Source organism: Lepidochelys kempii, chromosome 1 (assembly GCF_965140265.1).
Source record: "Lepidochelys kempii isolate rLepKem1 chromosome 1, rLepKem1.hap2, whole genome shotgun sequence".
NCBI lineage: Eukaryota > Metazoa > Chordata > Testudines > Cheloniidae > Lepidochelys > Lepidochelys kempii.
Genome location: NC_133256.1, coordinates 218,568,629 through 218,582,118, shown reverse-complemented (window position 1 = coordinate 218,582,118; position 13,490 = coordinate 218,568,629). Strand labels below are relative to the sequence as shown.

The window sequence follows — 13,490 nt, the reverse complement described above, 5'->3', positions numbered from 1 at the left end:
GCCTGTATCCTTTTCCCTTTAACATTTTCTAGACACCAGCAACGTGTTCAGACAGTCGTCCTTCAATCCTTCTACAATAGTAACAGGCAATGGAGGAAGTCTTCTCCGACATTACCAGCTTCCTTAATGATTCTGAGAGTGATCGATTGTACTCAAATTCCTATTGTCACTGCAAAAGAGAATGAGGGGGAAAAGGATTCATGAGAGAGACTCAATAGCTAAGGGTTTAAGAGTTTCTATTATAAACCCAATTTTGGAAACATCCATACCCTAACTTTTTGAAGGAAAAAGTTTTTTCTTCCCACAGAAAATTTCTCCTCAGCCCCTGCCTAGAGAACACTCTCTGAAGTTACTGTTAATTGGACACACAATTTTTGATTTGTGAGACAGACATGGTGACAGGACAGTTTTCAAAAGAGTCAAAAACTAACATATTACTGCACAAATGTTTTAGCTGGTGGGGGGGAGGGAGGACACTGGCAACTTGCCAAAAGCCTTTCCTCTGCTCTTCGTATAAACTTAGAGAGGATTTTCATCATAGAAGTTATTTTACAGATAGCCTAAAGTGATTTCTCCAAGGTCAGATAGTGAATCAGTTGTGAACTCAGAAATCCTAGCTCCCAGTCCATGGTGCTAAATATCGTTCACCTCTTCTGCTCTTTCTAAATGTACAGCCAAGTCAGAAACACGTGAATGTCAGTCCAAAAATCCAGCCAAAGGCGTTTTTGGGCACTATCCGTATTTCACAGAAACACTGCCTGTCATGCTGATCAGTATTGTCTCATTGTTTCCTTGTACGCCCCCGTCAGTCTGCCTGCATCCACCTGTTGTCTCTTGTCTTATACTTAGATTCAAAGCTCTTTGGGACAGGGCTGTCTTTTTGTTCGGTTTGTACAGCACCTAGCACGGTGGGGTCCTGGTCCAGGACTGGGGCTCCCAGGCCTTTCTGCAACTAGTCCCTTTGCTAATGCAGGCTTGGTCCCTATTGTATATTCATCAGTGCTGTGCCCAGTCTAGTTGCAAACGTCTTCAGCAGTGTGACTTTAAGTATTACATGTAGAGAATTACTCTATTTTTAAATGATTTCTCTATGGGGTGAGAGAAGTGATCTAGCTTCCTAATATTCAGCAAGAACAGCATATACGGTACATGGCCATATATCACTGTGCATGTGAGTAGCTTAACCAGCCGTGTAGGTATGTAGATTTTACATAGAAGCACAGTGAGATTGCTCTTGTTTTGACCCTATAAAGGGACCTTGTGCATCTTAACACTTACTTGATGTTCAGTGTAGCGTTCTTCTCCAGTCTGTATCAGCACAGCATTGGCTTGGTTCTATTGTCTGAGCCAGAGGTCCCCCAGCTACTGGGTCTAGAGATCTTTGTGAGTGGGACTCCAGGCTCCCAATGCCACCATTATGAGACTCTGTTCATGGATCCGTGTGTACCACCTCTACTTCCTTCCCAGGCAGTTGTGTGCACTATAACTTGCTGTAGAGCTTGGACCAGACCCCAGCTTCACCATCCTGAGAGCAGCCCAAATTCTGAGGGCTAGGGTATGCCCAGTCATAGGAGAGGTGGTGACCCCTGGATGGCATGGTCCTGGGGTCAGTGTAGTGCATTGGTACAGGTCTCTAAAAATGCCAGGGACTACATATAAAAGATATAAAAAGGGAAACTGTCAGTCTAATCTGCAGATGCTACTTCCGTCAGTTGGCCATGGGGTACACTCCAGATCTCCATTTTGTGTGCCAAGAGAAGGAAAATCCAAGTGTATGCCCCAAAGATGAAACCTGAGGTACGGAGGGTCTGTGAATGTAGCCAATTGCTACATGGTGGAGAAATCGCAGAGGAGACCCCTATGTATAACCCAGGCGCTAAAAGTGGAGGTTCATCATGTGATTCAGTAGCATCATGGGACATGCGGGAACACAAAAATAAATAGCTAACGAGAATGCCACCCACTGCCTCATAAGGATGGCAGAGTATCAAAGAAGCCAGAGACTGAGTAAACAGATGGATTATGGGTCTCTGCCAGGGAATGCTGAGGGCCGCAGGAGGGAGGTGGAGAAAGCAGAAAAGACTTACCTGGGATACTCGGCTCTGGGTGGGGGCAGGGGAACTTTTAAAGGAGCAACTTCAATAAAAGAAAAAAGGCTGGAAATTAAAGAAGGTGGGGGGATGGGGGGGAGAGAGAAATCAAGAGGGAGCGAATGAATGAAGGAAAGCAGGAACGGTGCAGTTTTTAGGCTATTCAATTTTATTTTTTTAATTCAATTTTACTTGCCAGTTCTACTGGGCATGTGAACGTCTCCCCTTCCCCTGCAAATTTCCCACGGATTTGCAGGGCTGGGAAAGGGCCAAGGGGGGTGAGCAGAAGAGCACTGCTGAGGCAAGAACTTGAGTCAACTTGCTGAGGCTGCTGGCAGGGGGCATATAGGGTTACCAGGGTGCAGGAACTTGTGGAAATTGAAATGTCATCTTGTTTCGAAGTGGTATTTGGAGGAGGACGAGGACTCTAAACTGAGGAGAGGCAAAGTTCAGCGAAGATTTTTCCCTGCCTATGACAACAATCTGGTGTTTATTTAGCACCTTTCATCCCCAAGGATCCTTTCGGGCTCTTCTTCCCACCAAGTGTTCACCAGCTGGGCACCAGCGCTGCAACAATCCATGCTCCAGAGGGGCGGTGGGGGGGGGGTCACAGGGCGGGGTTCCCTCCCCTGGATTCCTTGCTGCAAACATCCCTCATGTACTCTAGTGGCAAGTTCACCACCACATGCTTTATTTACAATGTGTTTTACGAGTATTTGTTCACCACAGCATAAGGCTTTATCCCAAGCCTCTACCTCCTCCCAAGGCACAGTGGGGAGTGGGGAAAAGAGTTCTCACCTTTCTGAGATCTGGGGCTGCTTTGCCTTCCTGCCAGCCTTTCCCCTGCCTCTCTCTTAAGCATCCTCAGCTGACAAGTGGAATCTCCTTCTTGATTGGATAATCCCCTAGTTCTTAATCAATTACCTCAGCCCTTTGGCTCAAGTGGGGACTCCCACCAAGCACCGAGAGCAGTAAGTCAGCTTTAGGTTACTCACGCTCTGTCACATGGGGTGTTTCGGCAGGGTCTGGCCCTGGCTAGGTTCCCACTGGCAGCAGCTTGCATCCGGAGGGCTGTGCTATCGGGAGTGCCAGCTATACCTTTTCCAAGAGTGCAGCAAGGGCAGGTGGCAAATACGTTTTCCCCAGCATGTCAGTTCCTGGCCTCCACAGGGATAACGGACCAAATCCTCAGCAGATGTAAATTCGTGTATTTGCAGTGATTTCAAGTCTATTTACAGCTGTTGGGAATCTGGCCCAGTGTTTCCAGCCACCAAGAGTGGGGCTGTGTCCCTCACCATTATCAGGCCTAACTGGCTCTTAGCACTATACAGGAACTCTTTGCAGCATAGAGAAGAACTACTTTATCCACCAAGGAAGTGCAGTCAGCTCTGGGGTGGAACATGGCATCTCCGCACAGCCCCAGTACAGGATGTTTTAGGATCAGAAACGAAGAGTCCCCAGCCAGAACTGCAGGGGAAATTTAGCTAGGCAGAATGTAATTGCACAGATTGGCATTTGGCCAGGACAGTGGGATTAACACTTCTCCTCTTGAATAACCACATTGGCTCTGAAATACCAGGCTGGGTGTTAGAGTTCAATAGAGGGATTGAACAGAAAAGAGTGACTGTTCTCGTCCCACCAACCTTTTATTAATGGATTTTTTTTACATTATTTCCCCAGGGGGCAGGAGTTTGAAACTGGGGGGAGAGATGTCTGACCCACTTAATTTAAGGACTGGTTCAGTACTGACTCAGGAAAATAGGCCAAATCATTGAGATGAGGAGGGATTTTCAAAAGCGCCTGTAAGAGTTAGGCATCCAAAGCCCCCAAATCCCAGCCACCGTGGCCTGTAGCACACTGGATTTTCCTTGGAGGTCTCCTATGCCAATGCTCACCAGGAGTAACTGTTTATTTGTAAGGACTGACGAGGTCACAGCCTGAGGTGACTAAGGGCTAAACTTAACTAAAGTCTGCAGCTCAAAATCTTTAGAAGGGACCATTTAAATTAATTGTATGTAAAGTAGCTGTGGGGTTTGGGCCATTCTTATTAAGCAATAAACTAATGCTTGTATGAAATTTATAAGTTTAAGAGCATTAATAACAGAAGAATCATTCTAGAATTTCCCCAGATAAAGAGCCCCTAAGCCAAAGATTTCAGTGGATCTACACACTTGTCCAGGACAGCACAACTTTGACCAGACTCCACCTTTTGCTTTTTTTTTTTTTTTCCCACAGCTCAGACTACTACTGTTCCCCCAAACCTCCCAGTTTCTCAGCTGCTAAGTAGGATTTGCTCGTGGCTCCCCAGAGAGGACACATGAACCATACAGAAGCCCACAGTTCTGCCTTAACTCTGCTTACAGGGCCTCTGACTGCAGCTGTGAATAAAAACCAGCAGTAGACATAATTTCTTCTGAATACAGCAGTTCTGAAATAAGCCCAAAGCAGTTTAATGGGGAGTGAAAACACAAGAAATGTATCAAAAGAATTTATTTTATGAATACATTAAACAGTTGTGCACAGCACATATGTATAAAAATAGAAGCAATTACATTTTATAAACGATTGGACAGTTTTTTGTTTCCTACAAATTTACAATCTTCTTTGTAAGTCCACACTGAGTCAGAAGATGAGGTATATCTTGGTGGCAAGAAAACAATGCTAGAACTTTGGCACCATTTTATTGTGCAAAATAGAATATTGGAATTGAAATAGTTAATGAGGTATACAAAGATGACTCTGCTTTCCCGGCATGTGTGTGGGGCAGTTTATTTACGTAAGTAAAGTCCTGATCTAACTCTGAGAGAGAGACCCTGACATGTGTGGGAGTTGGATCAGGCCCTTAGTTGTTATGGGGTTTGCCTACAAAAAAAAAACAAACAGTCCTTGTAATGGGATTCTCCTATGGATTTGTTACCTATGTACAAAGAAAGAGCTACATAGCCAATAATTAGCATGCATGTGGTATTTTTGACATGCTGACACTTTTTGAGCAAGTAATATGGTTCAGAATAACTTGCTAATGGGCACTGATGAGTGAATATGCTCTGATAATGACAAAGGGGTTCCATATTTTGCCCCATATTGCAAAAACCTTCATTCCCTTACATTTTTTGCTCCGGGGAGTAGCTGACCTCAGTAAAGACCTGCTCATGCGAGTCAGGGTTTGTAAGATTGTACCCAAATTCTCCCAGTAACTTCTATGTAAAGAGTGTATAAATTGAAGGTGGTTTTTTCTAATTGCCAGCTCTGCAATCTCACCCTGAGATCTGCAAAGTAAGCTGTACTTTCTGACTCCTTATTACTTATGGTGAAGTAGGAGGAGTCTGTTGTTGGAATTCAGCTGACAATTTTGCGAGCGATGCATGAGGCAGAACAAAATCAGGGCCACTCTCCTGCAGCTGTTTTGCTTCTGCAGGGCTAACAACAGTGAAACTTGGCTTTGGCTGTAATGTAAAACGCCATGAGTTGAGGACACATGTGGAGTAAACATGTGCCATTTGACAGTCACTTTTTATGAACATAACCACACGTTAGAGAGGGATCACAGTCAAAGCATCTCTCCAAATGCCTGCTTATCCAATGGGTATGCAACCCCAACATGCTGCGGCATCACCTGCAGAAGGCAGCACTTGAGTGATCTAATTCACCACACACACACACTAATCAATGCTCCTTATGCTGCACTATCTTTTGCTACAAGTTCTGCTTTCACTGGCACCGACTCCACAAAAGATGTGGGGAAATATGGCAGTGTTCAGACTAATTCAGTAGAGTTAGTCATCTGGATATCCAAATACCCAGCCAAAATGCACCTGCAGGGGGCCTGCATTTATACAGACCAGGTCAGCCCATCAGTAACTTTTGGGTGTTACATTGAACAACCGACTCCATGACCTAGTGTGTACTGTAATGTCACTGATGACACAGAGTTAATGGGACTGATTCTGATCTTGTATGCCAGTTACACACTTGTGTAACACCATTCACTTCAGTGGTGTTACTCCTGATTTAAACCAGTGTAACTGAGAACACTCCCAGTATATCAAGATTTGAGCTAAAGTGTGATCAAATATAGCTGATGTATCAACATTCAAAACATTATTTCTTTTTCCATTGACTCTGCTATCCCTCTTTAAATGTCCTTTCAAGACAACTAGGAATAAAATAGACCAGCTCCTCTGCTCGTGTCTCATTGTAGATCCACTGGCTTCAATGGAGCCCTGCCTATTTACGCCAGCTGGGGATCTAACCGCTATTCTCTAAGCATTGCTCTGACCCACCTTCAAACATCCTCCTTTTCCTCTTAAAAATGCAAAGCTTTCCAAAGCAAATAGCTTCACACATGGCAGACATCTATAGTATGCCAACCTCATGTCTCTTTCCATGCTACCGTACTCAACAACTCAATCATTCTTTTTCTTTGCCTTATCAAAAATGTCCAAGTCACATGTCCTTCCTTTTCTCTTTGTTTACACAGTAATCACAAGATGTGTGAGCAATTCAGAAAGTCTACATTTTGAGCAAAATAAATTCAAGTATAAATCACACAAAAGTAACTGGAAAATGGTTTCTTGTTAATTAATAAAGTTGTTTTCACAATATCTTGAAAAGTGTGCATGTAAGTATGCATACACAGACACACTTTGGACCAAATCATCTGGTGGTGTAAATTGGTGTAACCGATGTCAATGGAGTGGTGCTGATTTACACCAGCTGAGGGCCTGGCCCTTACAGTGTACTTCATAGGTCAAAAGGCCCACATTCATTTCAAATATACACCCGCTGCAAATAGAATGGCATGTCAAGGCCGGTGATATTCAGCATTTTGGTTGCACGTGGGAGATTATCTTGCACTCGGATATAAGCTTCTGCAGCAACATGGTGGGTTCTATGCAGAAAATGTTCCTGCTCTGACGCTGCCTTGAATCTAGTTTCAAATTTAGGAGCACCCCGTCAATGCAGGCATCTCAAGGCTTCTAGTAACTGACATTTATAGCAACTATTGACTTAAGGCCTCTTAAAATACTCCTTAAAGGAACAGAGAATGTGGCATGACTGGTATTCTGGAAAAAGGTTATCTAAACAGTTGGGCAGGGTTGTATGTCCCTTGTGTGTATTTTTAGGAGAGGTTTGGGGGACAACACATGAAATTTGCAAACAGCCCTTGCAAGTAAATAAGTATTTATCTGTACCAGTTGGAATTATGACATAACTTCCTCCACTGCAGCCCCCAAAGAGAATGTTTTGGACAACATGTAAGCTGCTGTATTTGACTGAGACAAGGGAAAGAAGAATATGGCAATAGGATATGCCTGAACTATCAAACAAAAAAAGATTCATCTGGGTCTAAGAAGGACTCTCCAGTATGACGGGCAGTCAGTGTTTTAAACAAAGATGTTCTCTAACATATCCCTTTGTGGGAAGTTCCCATGAATGCCATACGTTTTACAAGTTAAATACTGCAGCCTAATTCCAGCACGCAGAGATCACTGTAGTGAAAGTGAAATAAAATAGATGGCCTTTTAAATATTTACCTCCCTGTGTGCATGTATGTCTGGGCACCTTGGCACCTGGATACCATGGTGACTGGTGCATTAAAAATACATAGCTACAGAGATTGTGTGTGTGTGTAATAAACTAGATATGCACACAAATGTGTACATACAAGATGGGCCTGAACAGTCTTGATGTGGTGCCATAGTATAAACTCTTCCTATGTCGCTAGAAGGGGGTCTTCTGTTGCTGTAGGTAACCTACCTCTCCGAGTGGCAGTAGCTAAGATGATGAAAGAATTCTTCCGTCAACCTAGCCACATCTTCAGCAGGGGTTAGAGGCTGGGATAACAACGGTGCTCAGGGGTGTGTGAATTTTTCACACCTTTCCCCCCCCACCCCCAGCAATATAACTAGGTCAATCTAAATTTTAAATGAAGAGCAGGGTTCAGGCAAACTGACTTTTGTTTCTCATCCTGCAGAGACGTCCACGTGGGCGGAGCCTTAGGCCCTTGTGGAGTCACCACTGACTTCAGTGGGATTTTGTCGGCAAACAAGTTTGCTCACGTGGAACCATTTGTGGGCCCTAGTGAGTAAAACTGAGTGAGGACTTTGGGATTCAGCACTATTTATATGGGGGTTAGGGGAGATCCTCAGATGGTGTAAACTGGTGTAGCTCCATTGAAGTCCATCCAGCTGAGGATTTGGCCCATTGTATGTATTGATAAAAACTCTCAATCAAAAGGCTACTATGTGAGGTAATTTAAAATCAAACAACAACAACAAAAAGTATCTGTGGCTGCTCTACAAGTTCCAGATACTTGTTGCCCTTCAGTCAGGGTTGCATTTTTTTTCTCTCTCTCTGTATAGCACCAGTTCAGGTGCGTTCACCCAGACGTAATTTGTGTACACTGAGTACAAGAGCAGCAGCATATACTGTGTAATGGATCTAATACAAACTTCTCTATCCAAATATACATATATCCACAAACGGCATAAATACTTTACCTGGGAGATTATTCACATGTGCAAAACGAAATAGATATTTTTTCCTGTGGTTTAATATGTTGTATTTGTTTTCATATTCTGGGCAAAAAATGTGTCACTGTCATCGCAGGAGAGACTTTGTTTCCTTTTTTCACCCTCCCGTGTTTGCTGAGCGCTATGTAAGCCCCTTGGTAAGCACTAGATTCATATGCATTGTAGTTATTGGGCAGCAGGGTTTCTTTGAATTTGCATTCATCCTGAAAAATTGCCTGGAGGAAAAACAAAAGGAACAAAGCAGTTGCCATAAATACTTTTAAAAGACCCAAGTGATTTTTCTTCTTCTTATTTGTGCAGCAGAAGAACCTGTTGTGGTATGCAACAGGTGGTGCCGTAGCGTCTGTGTCCAACAATAAAACTCCTTCAGCACTATTCAGTGTCAGATGCACGCTAATGCCATCTGTTCAGATAATGGACTATGTGCTTCTTGACCCCCATTAACAAGTTAATTCATACTAAATCAGGGATTTCTTAATTGTCTCTGTAAATCATTCTTTGCACCATTGTCACACTAATTTGCTGTATACATGACATGGATTTATTCCCCCCCCGCCCACCCCACAAAAAATTATTTGTCATTTATAGAGGAATAATGTTACCTGCCAGAAATCCTGCAACCCTTTTTCACATGAACAGTCCCACTGAGTGAGAACTATGTGGTTTAATAAGGGTTTTGCAGGATCAGATCCCAAATTGGTTCTAAATCCTTTTTTTTAAAAATCTGATTTAAATTGTACAGGATCAAACACACCACCTAAGAGTTCTCAGTTATGAGAGTGCTTGTATGTTTTGCATGCTGGGTCACTTAAATCTGAGGAATTGGCTTCCATATATTTGCATGGGGAACTTTTTATTACTTCACATACTGTAATAAGTACACATGCAAACAGACATCAAAATGTTTGGTTGGCAAAAGCGGCTGCATTATTGTGTGAAAGGACAAACGAAAATGATTCCATGAGATCAAATGTCCTGTATATGTAATGCCACTAACACTGATGCTGTAATGTTTTCAGTTCATGCTTTTCTGATCAGATATTTTTGGAACAAATCTATCCAAAGTCTCACAGGTTTTAACCAAGGATGGTTTTGCAATGGAAAATATTCAACTATTATTATTTTCTAAATTGTCTTTTAAAAGTTTTTTAGTGGGGTTGAATTGAAACAGTTTAAAAAAAGGGGGGGGGTAGGAGGGAAAAAGAGGCAGGACTCTGGGGCAGGCCTGATCCAGCAGTCTCTAAACAGGTCTCAATCCAGCACATGGTACTATTTGCATGCTTAAAGGTGTGTGTGTGTGTGTGTACGTACATTACTGCTTTGTGGTCTTGAGTTGTCCTATTGGGATTATTTGCATGTTTAAGAATCGTTCATGTCAGTAAAGGTTCCAGGATCTGGCCATCGTTTAATGTTTTATTTAAAGAACCAAAAAGTTTTCTTGAAGTGACAACTTTTTCCAAGGAAACAACTCAGTTGTTTGTGCACAAAAGAAATTTTCAGCAAACTCTATTCTTTATTTGGAGCTAGACCATTCATTAGAGCTGGATAGGGAAAAGGTTTTCCTGTCCCCTCCAAATTTTCCAGATATCAGAACAGTTTTCCCTCCTGGATCAGGACAAGTGGGTGAAGTTTGAAAAATATTCACAAACTGAAAATTAAAAGAAACACCTTTTGTTTGGGTCAGCTGAAATACTTTGTTTCCAATTTGATCCCTTTTTTTTTAAACTATAATTATCTTAAATTTCAAAACAAAAAATAGTTTAAGACAGGAAAACTGGAACACTGGATGTGAAAGTTAAACTGCATTCAGCAATCACTAACCCCTGTCACAACTCTTCGGCTGTTCAACCAATTATATAATGATGAACAATGTTGTTAGTGGCAATGAGTATTTTTTTTCCCCCTTTGGGCCTGATGCTATAAAGCAGGCTTCTGGGAGATTTCCTGATGTCCATGTGTCCCTCGGTATTTGTGGATTCTGGGACCAAACTTCCTGCTTATTCTGTGAGTCCAACCAGGTTTTCCCCATGTAAAAGAACTTTGAAAGCAACTCCAGTTGAGGAATCTCATGGGGTTTTTCTTACTCACCAGTGGTCCCCACCCTCTGCAATGGATTTTTGCCCAGGAAAATGTGTGCCCTCTCTCCTACCCTAACAGAACTCTTGACAAAACAAGGCTTACCTGTGCTAGAAAGGGTTTGCAAGACATGTAGACAGAAAAGTCATTTATTGATCATTGCCCCTTTTTTGACATATTCATATTTCTGAGGTGCCCCTTGTACAATCATGCTGAAATGCTTTACAGTAACCATCACGGACATCATGCCAGTTGCTGCACTGACTATCTTGGATGACAGTATGTCCAGAAGGCTCACTGCAATAATTGAAAGACTGTTTTCTCCACTTGTGATCTCAGTTTTTAAATGGAGGGAAAAAGATACCCAAGACTTCTTAATAATAGTGTCACGTCCAATGTTTAAGACTTGAAAAATAAACTTGCACTTGTACTCACCGTTCCATATAACCTCCCTTTGTTGTTCATTGCTACAAAGAGAGCACTTTTCACCCCAAACAGGCTAACAACACCTCGCTCCACAGTTGATATTTCTAAAAGACCTAAATAAACAGAAAAAAGTTTACTCTTATAATGCTCAGTCAAAGGAAATTAACAATATAATTATTAAAACCCTTATGAGAATGTCCTACAGAACTTAAAATCTTCCTATTATCCCTACTATGAAATTCCAAAAATATACAGGGTATCACATTCTTTATTAAATTCTGTAGGTTTTTAGAATAACATTTATAAAATCCTATTCACTTGCTATAGAATCCTGTTGGTTTCATCCCTGTTAAACTATAAAGTCCTATAGAATTTAGGAATAATTCCTAATTAGTTAATCATAGCCATTGACTGTTCAATACTGTCATTCTTGCCACAAGAAATGGGGGGGTTGCGTCATGAAACTCACCATAATCTTTTAGTTGCAAATGGTTTTGTAAATTGCACTTTACAAGAAATTCAAATAAATAGTTAAAAATACATTTCTTTTAATCTTGCAGATTAAAAACAATGGCAATGCTAATAAATGTGGATTAGTTGTGCCCTTTCAAATCCTTCACGTCCTTAAACTGCTAGCAAACTGCTATTCAGAAGTCATGCTAATATGCTGAGTGAATTGAAAACCTCAAGATTCAAATACTGAGCAAAAATGCATGAGTGAAAAAATGCATCAGAAAAAAAGTTTGCAAACTGGTTAGTCTTTTCTACTCTGTAAAGTAAAGCAGAGTAAAAATAAGTTGGTATCTAATTTTGTCCAAGCATTCATGACATGTTTCAGCCTGGAGGTTTCTAGTGCTGATTGATCCTGGAGACTTTTAAAAGGCAACAGATGTAGTTTAGACTAAGAATATCAAGCAGTAACATTTGTGTCCTACGCAGGGTAATTACTAGAGATCACCGCAATTAAGTGACATCTATTCTATTTCATTTCTTGATGCAACTCACTGTATTGGTTTTCATTATGAACACCGCTTATCCTTCCATCTGGGAGGATTTGAAGGTGAAACCCGATGCCCACATTGCAGTAAAGCCTCCGCTGCCTCTTGATTCCTAGCAAATAGTCACTCTCCCAGTTCACATCTGATTTCTCTCCTGACATCCCAGCAATGGACCTGGACAACAGAGACTCCCATCCTCTCTCCAGCAATGTGCCATTAGTTCTGCTTACAACTGGATACGATGAAACAATCCCAGCCAGAAAACCCAAGAGAACAAAAGCAGGCAACGTCCAGTGAACGCTGGCTTCACAGGACATAGTGATGAGAAGTCTTTGTGCAATGGCCATCCGGTTCACCTCTCGGGCACGTGGTCAGAATTAATGGCCCTAAAAATACCGCCCTTCTTGTTTTTCTCCCTTCCGCATGGTGGCACAGGCTTATTTTTGGAAGGCAGATGAAGATTGCTGACATGAAATTAAAGCCTGAGAGCAGTTGGGTTGGGAACAGAGACAGGCCAGCAGAACTCTCACTGGTGGGGACCATGTTTTGTAGCTCCTGCTGTCTGGTGGGCAGCCTCAATATACTGGATTGACCTATCTTTATAGTTTGGAGGCTGTTCTACCCTGCAGCATCACTGTGACATCAACAGCTTGCCAAAGGTAAACTCACCATGGCTGTAACACTAACCTACTTTCTTCTCCTGGGCTGGCTGAGGTTGGACGAATGCTGTCATCCAATATATGAGGCAGGAATGAAGTTTCGTTGGATGGTCGGCAGGGGTTGCTGAATGCAAAGAGGACAAATTGGTTGGATAGTCAGATATCTTGCAGGCTTCCTTATTTAGAACAGAAGGTGCAAAAACAGTTGTGGACTAGGGAGTAACAGAAACCTTGCCAGCCACTTCCTCCGCAGGACATTCATTGAATTTACAATAGGATAGCTCAGGTAGATCAAGGCAACGTTTGGGAGAATAGGTAATAAATGGCTATGTTTGTATTTCTTTAAGCACCTAACAAATCCAAGGCATCTCACCCTGAATCATCTGAGTGCAAATAGCAGACCTGTGTCTGTAAGGTAACTTCCATTTGTGGGGGTGGATTTACTGCGACTCCCAGGTACGTCACTGAACGTCTCCGAGCCTCTGTTTTCTTGCCTCTAAAATGCAGAGAATGATATTTCCTTACCAAGCTCCATGTGCCCGTGGGATCTTAAAGTATGATTTGGATTTTGCTCATGGTGATTGTTCTCCCTATTTTATACAGGGGTAAAAATACAGACGCTGTGGGCCAAATCCTCAGGTGCTGCGGAGCAGCACTCAGTGCACTTGTTGGAGAAGGGGATGAGACATAGGTGGCTTTCCACCA

At 42.3% G+C, this 13,490-nt stretch overlaps 1 protein-coding gene across 1 annotated transcript; it reads right to left on the bottom strand.

The window, feature by feature from the left end:
• Window positions 1–8,664: 8,664 nt before the first annotated feature.
• On the bottom strand, window positions 8,665–12,473 carry FGF6 (fibroblast growth factor 6). Its single transcript, XM_073329435.1, has 3 exons — window positions 12,134–12,473; window positions 11,138–11,241; window positions 8,665–8,841 (listed from the first exon to the last, which is right to left on the bottom strand). The coding sequence occupies exons 1-3, from the start codon at window positions 12,471–12,473 to the stop codon at window positions 8,665–8,667; spliced, it is 621 nt and encodes a 206-aa protein (XP_073185536.1).
• Between the last annotated feature and the right edge of the window lie 1,017 nt (window positions 12,474–13,490).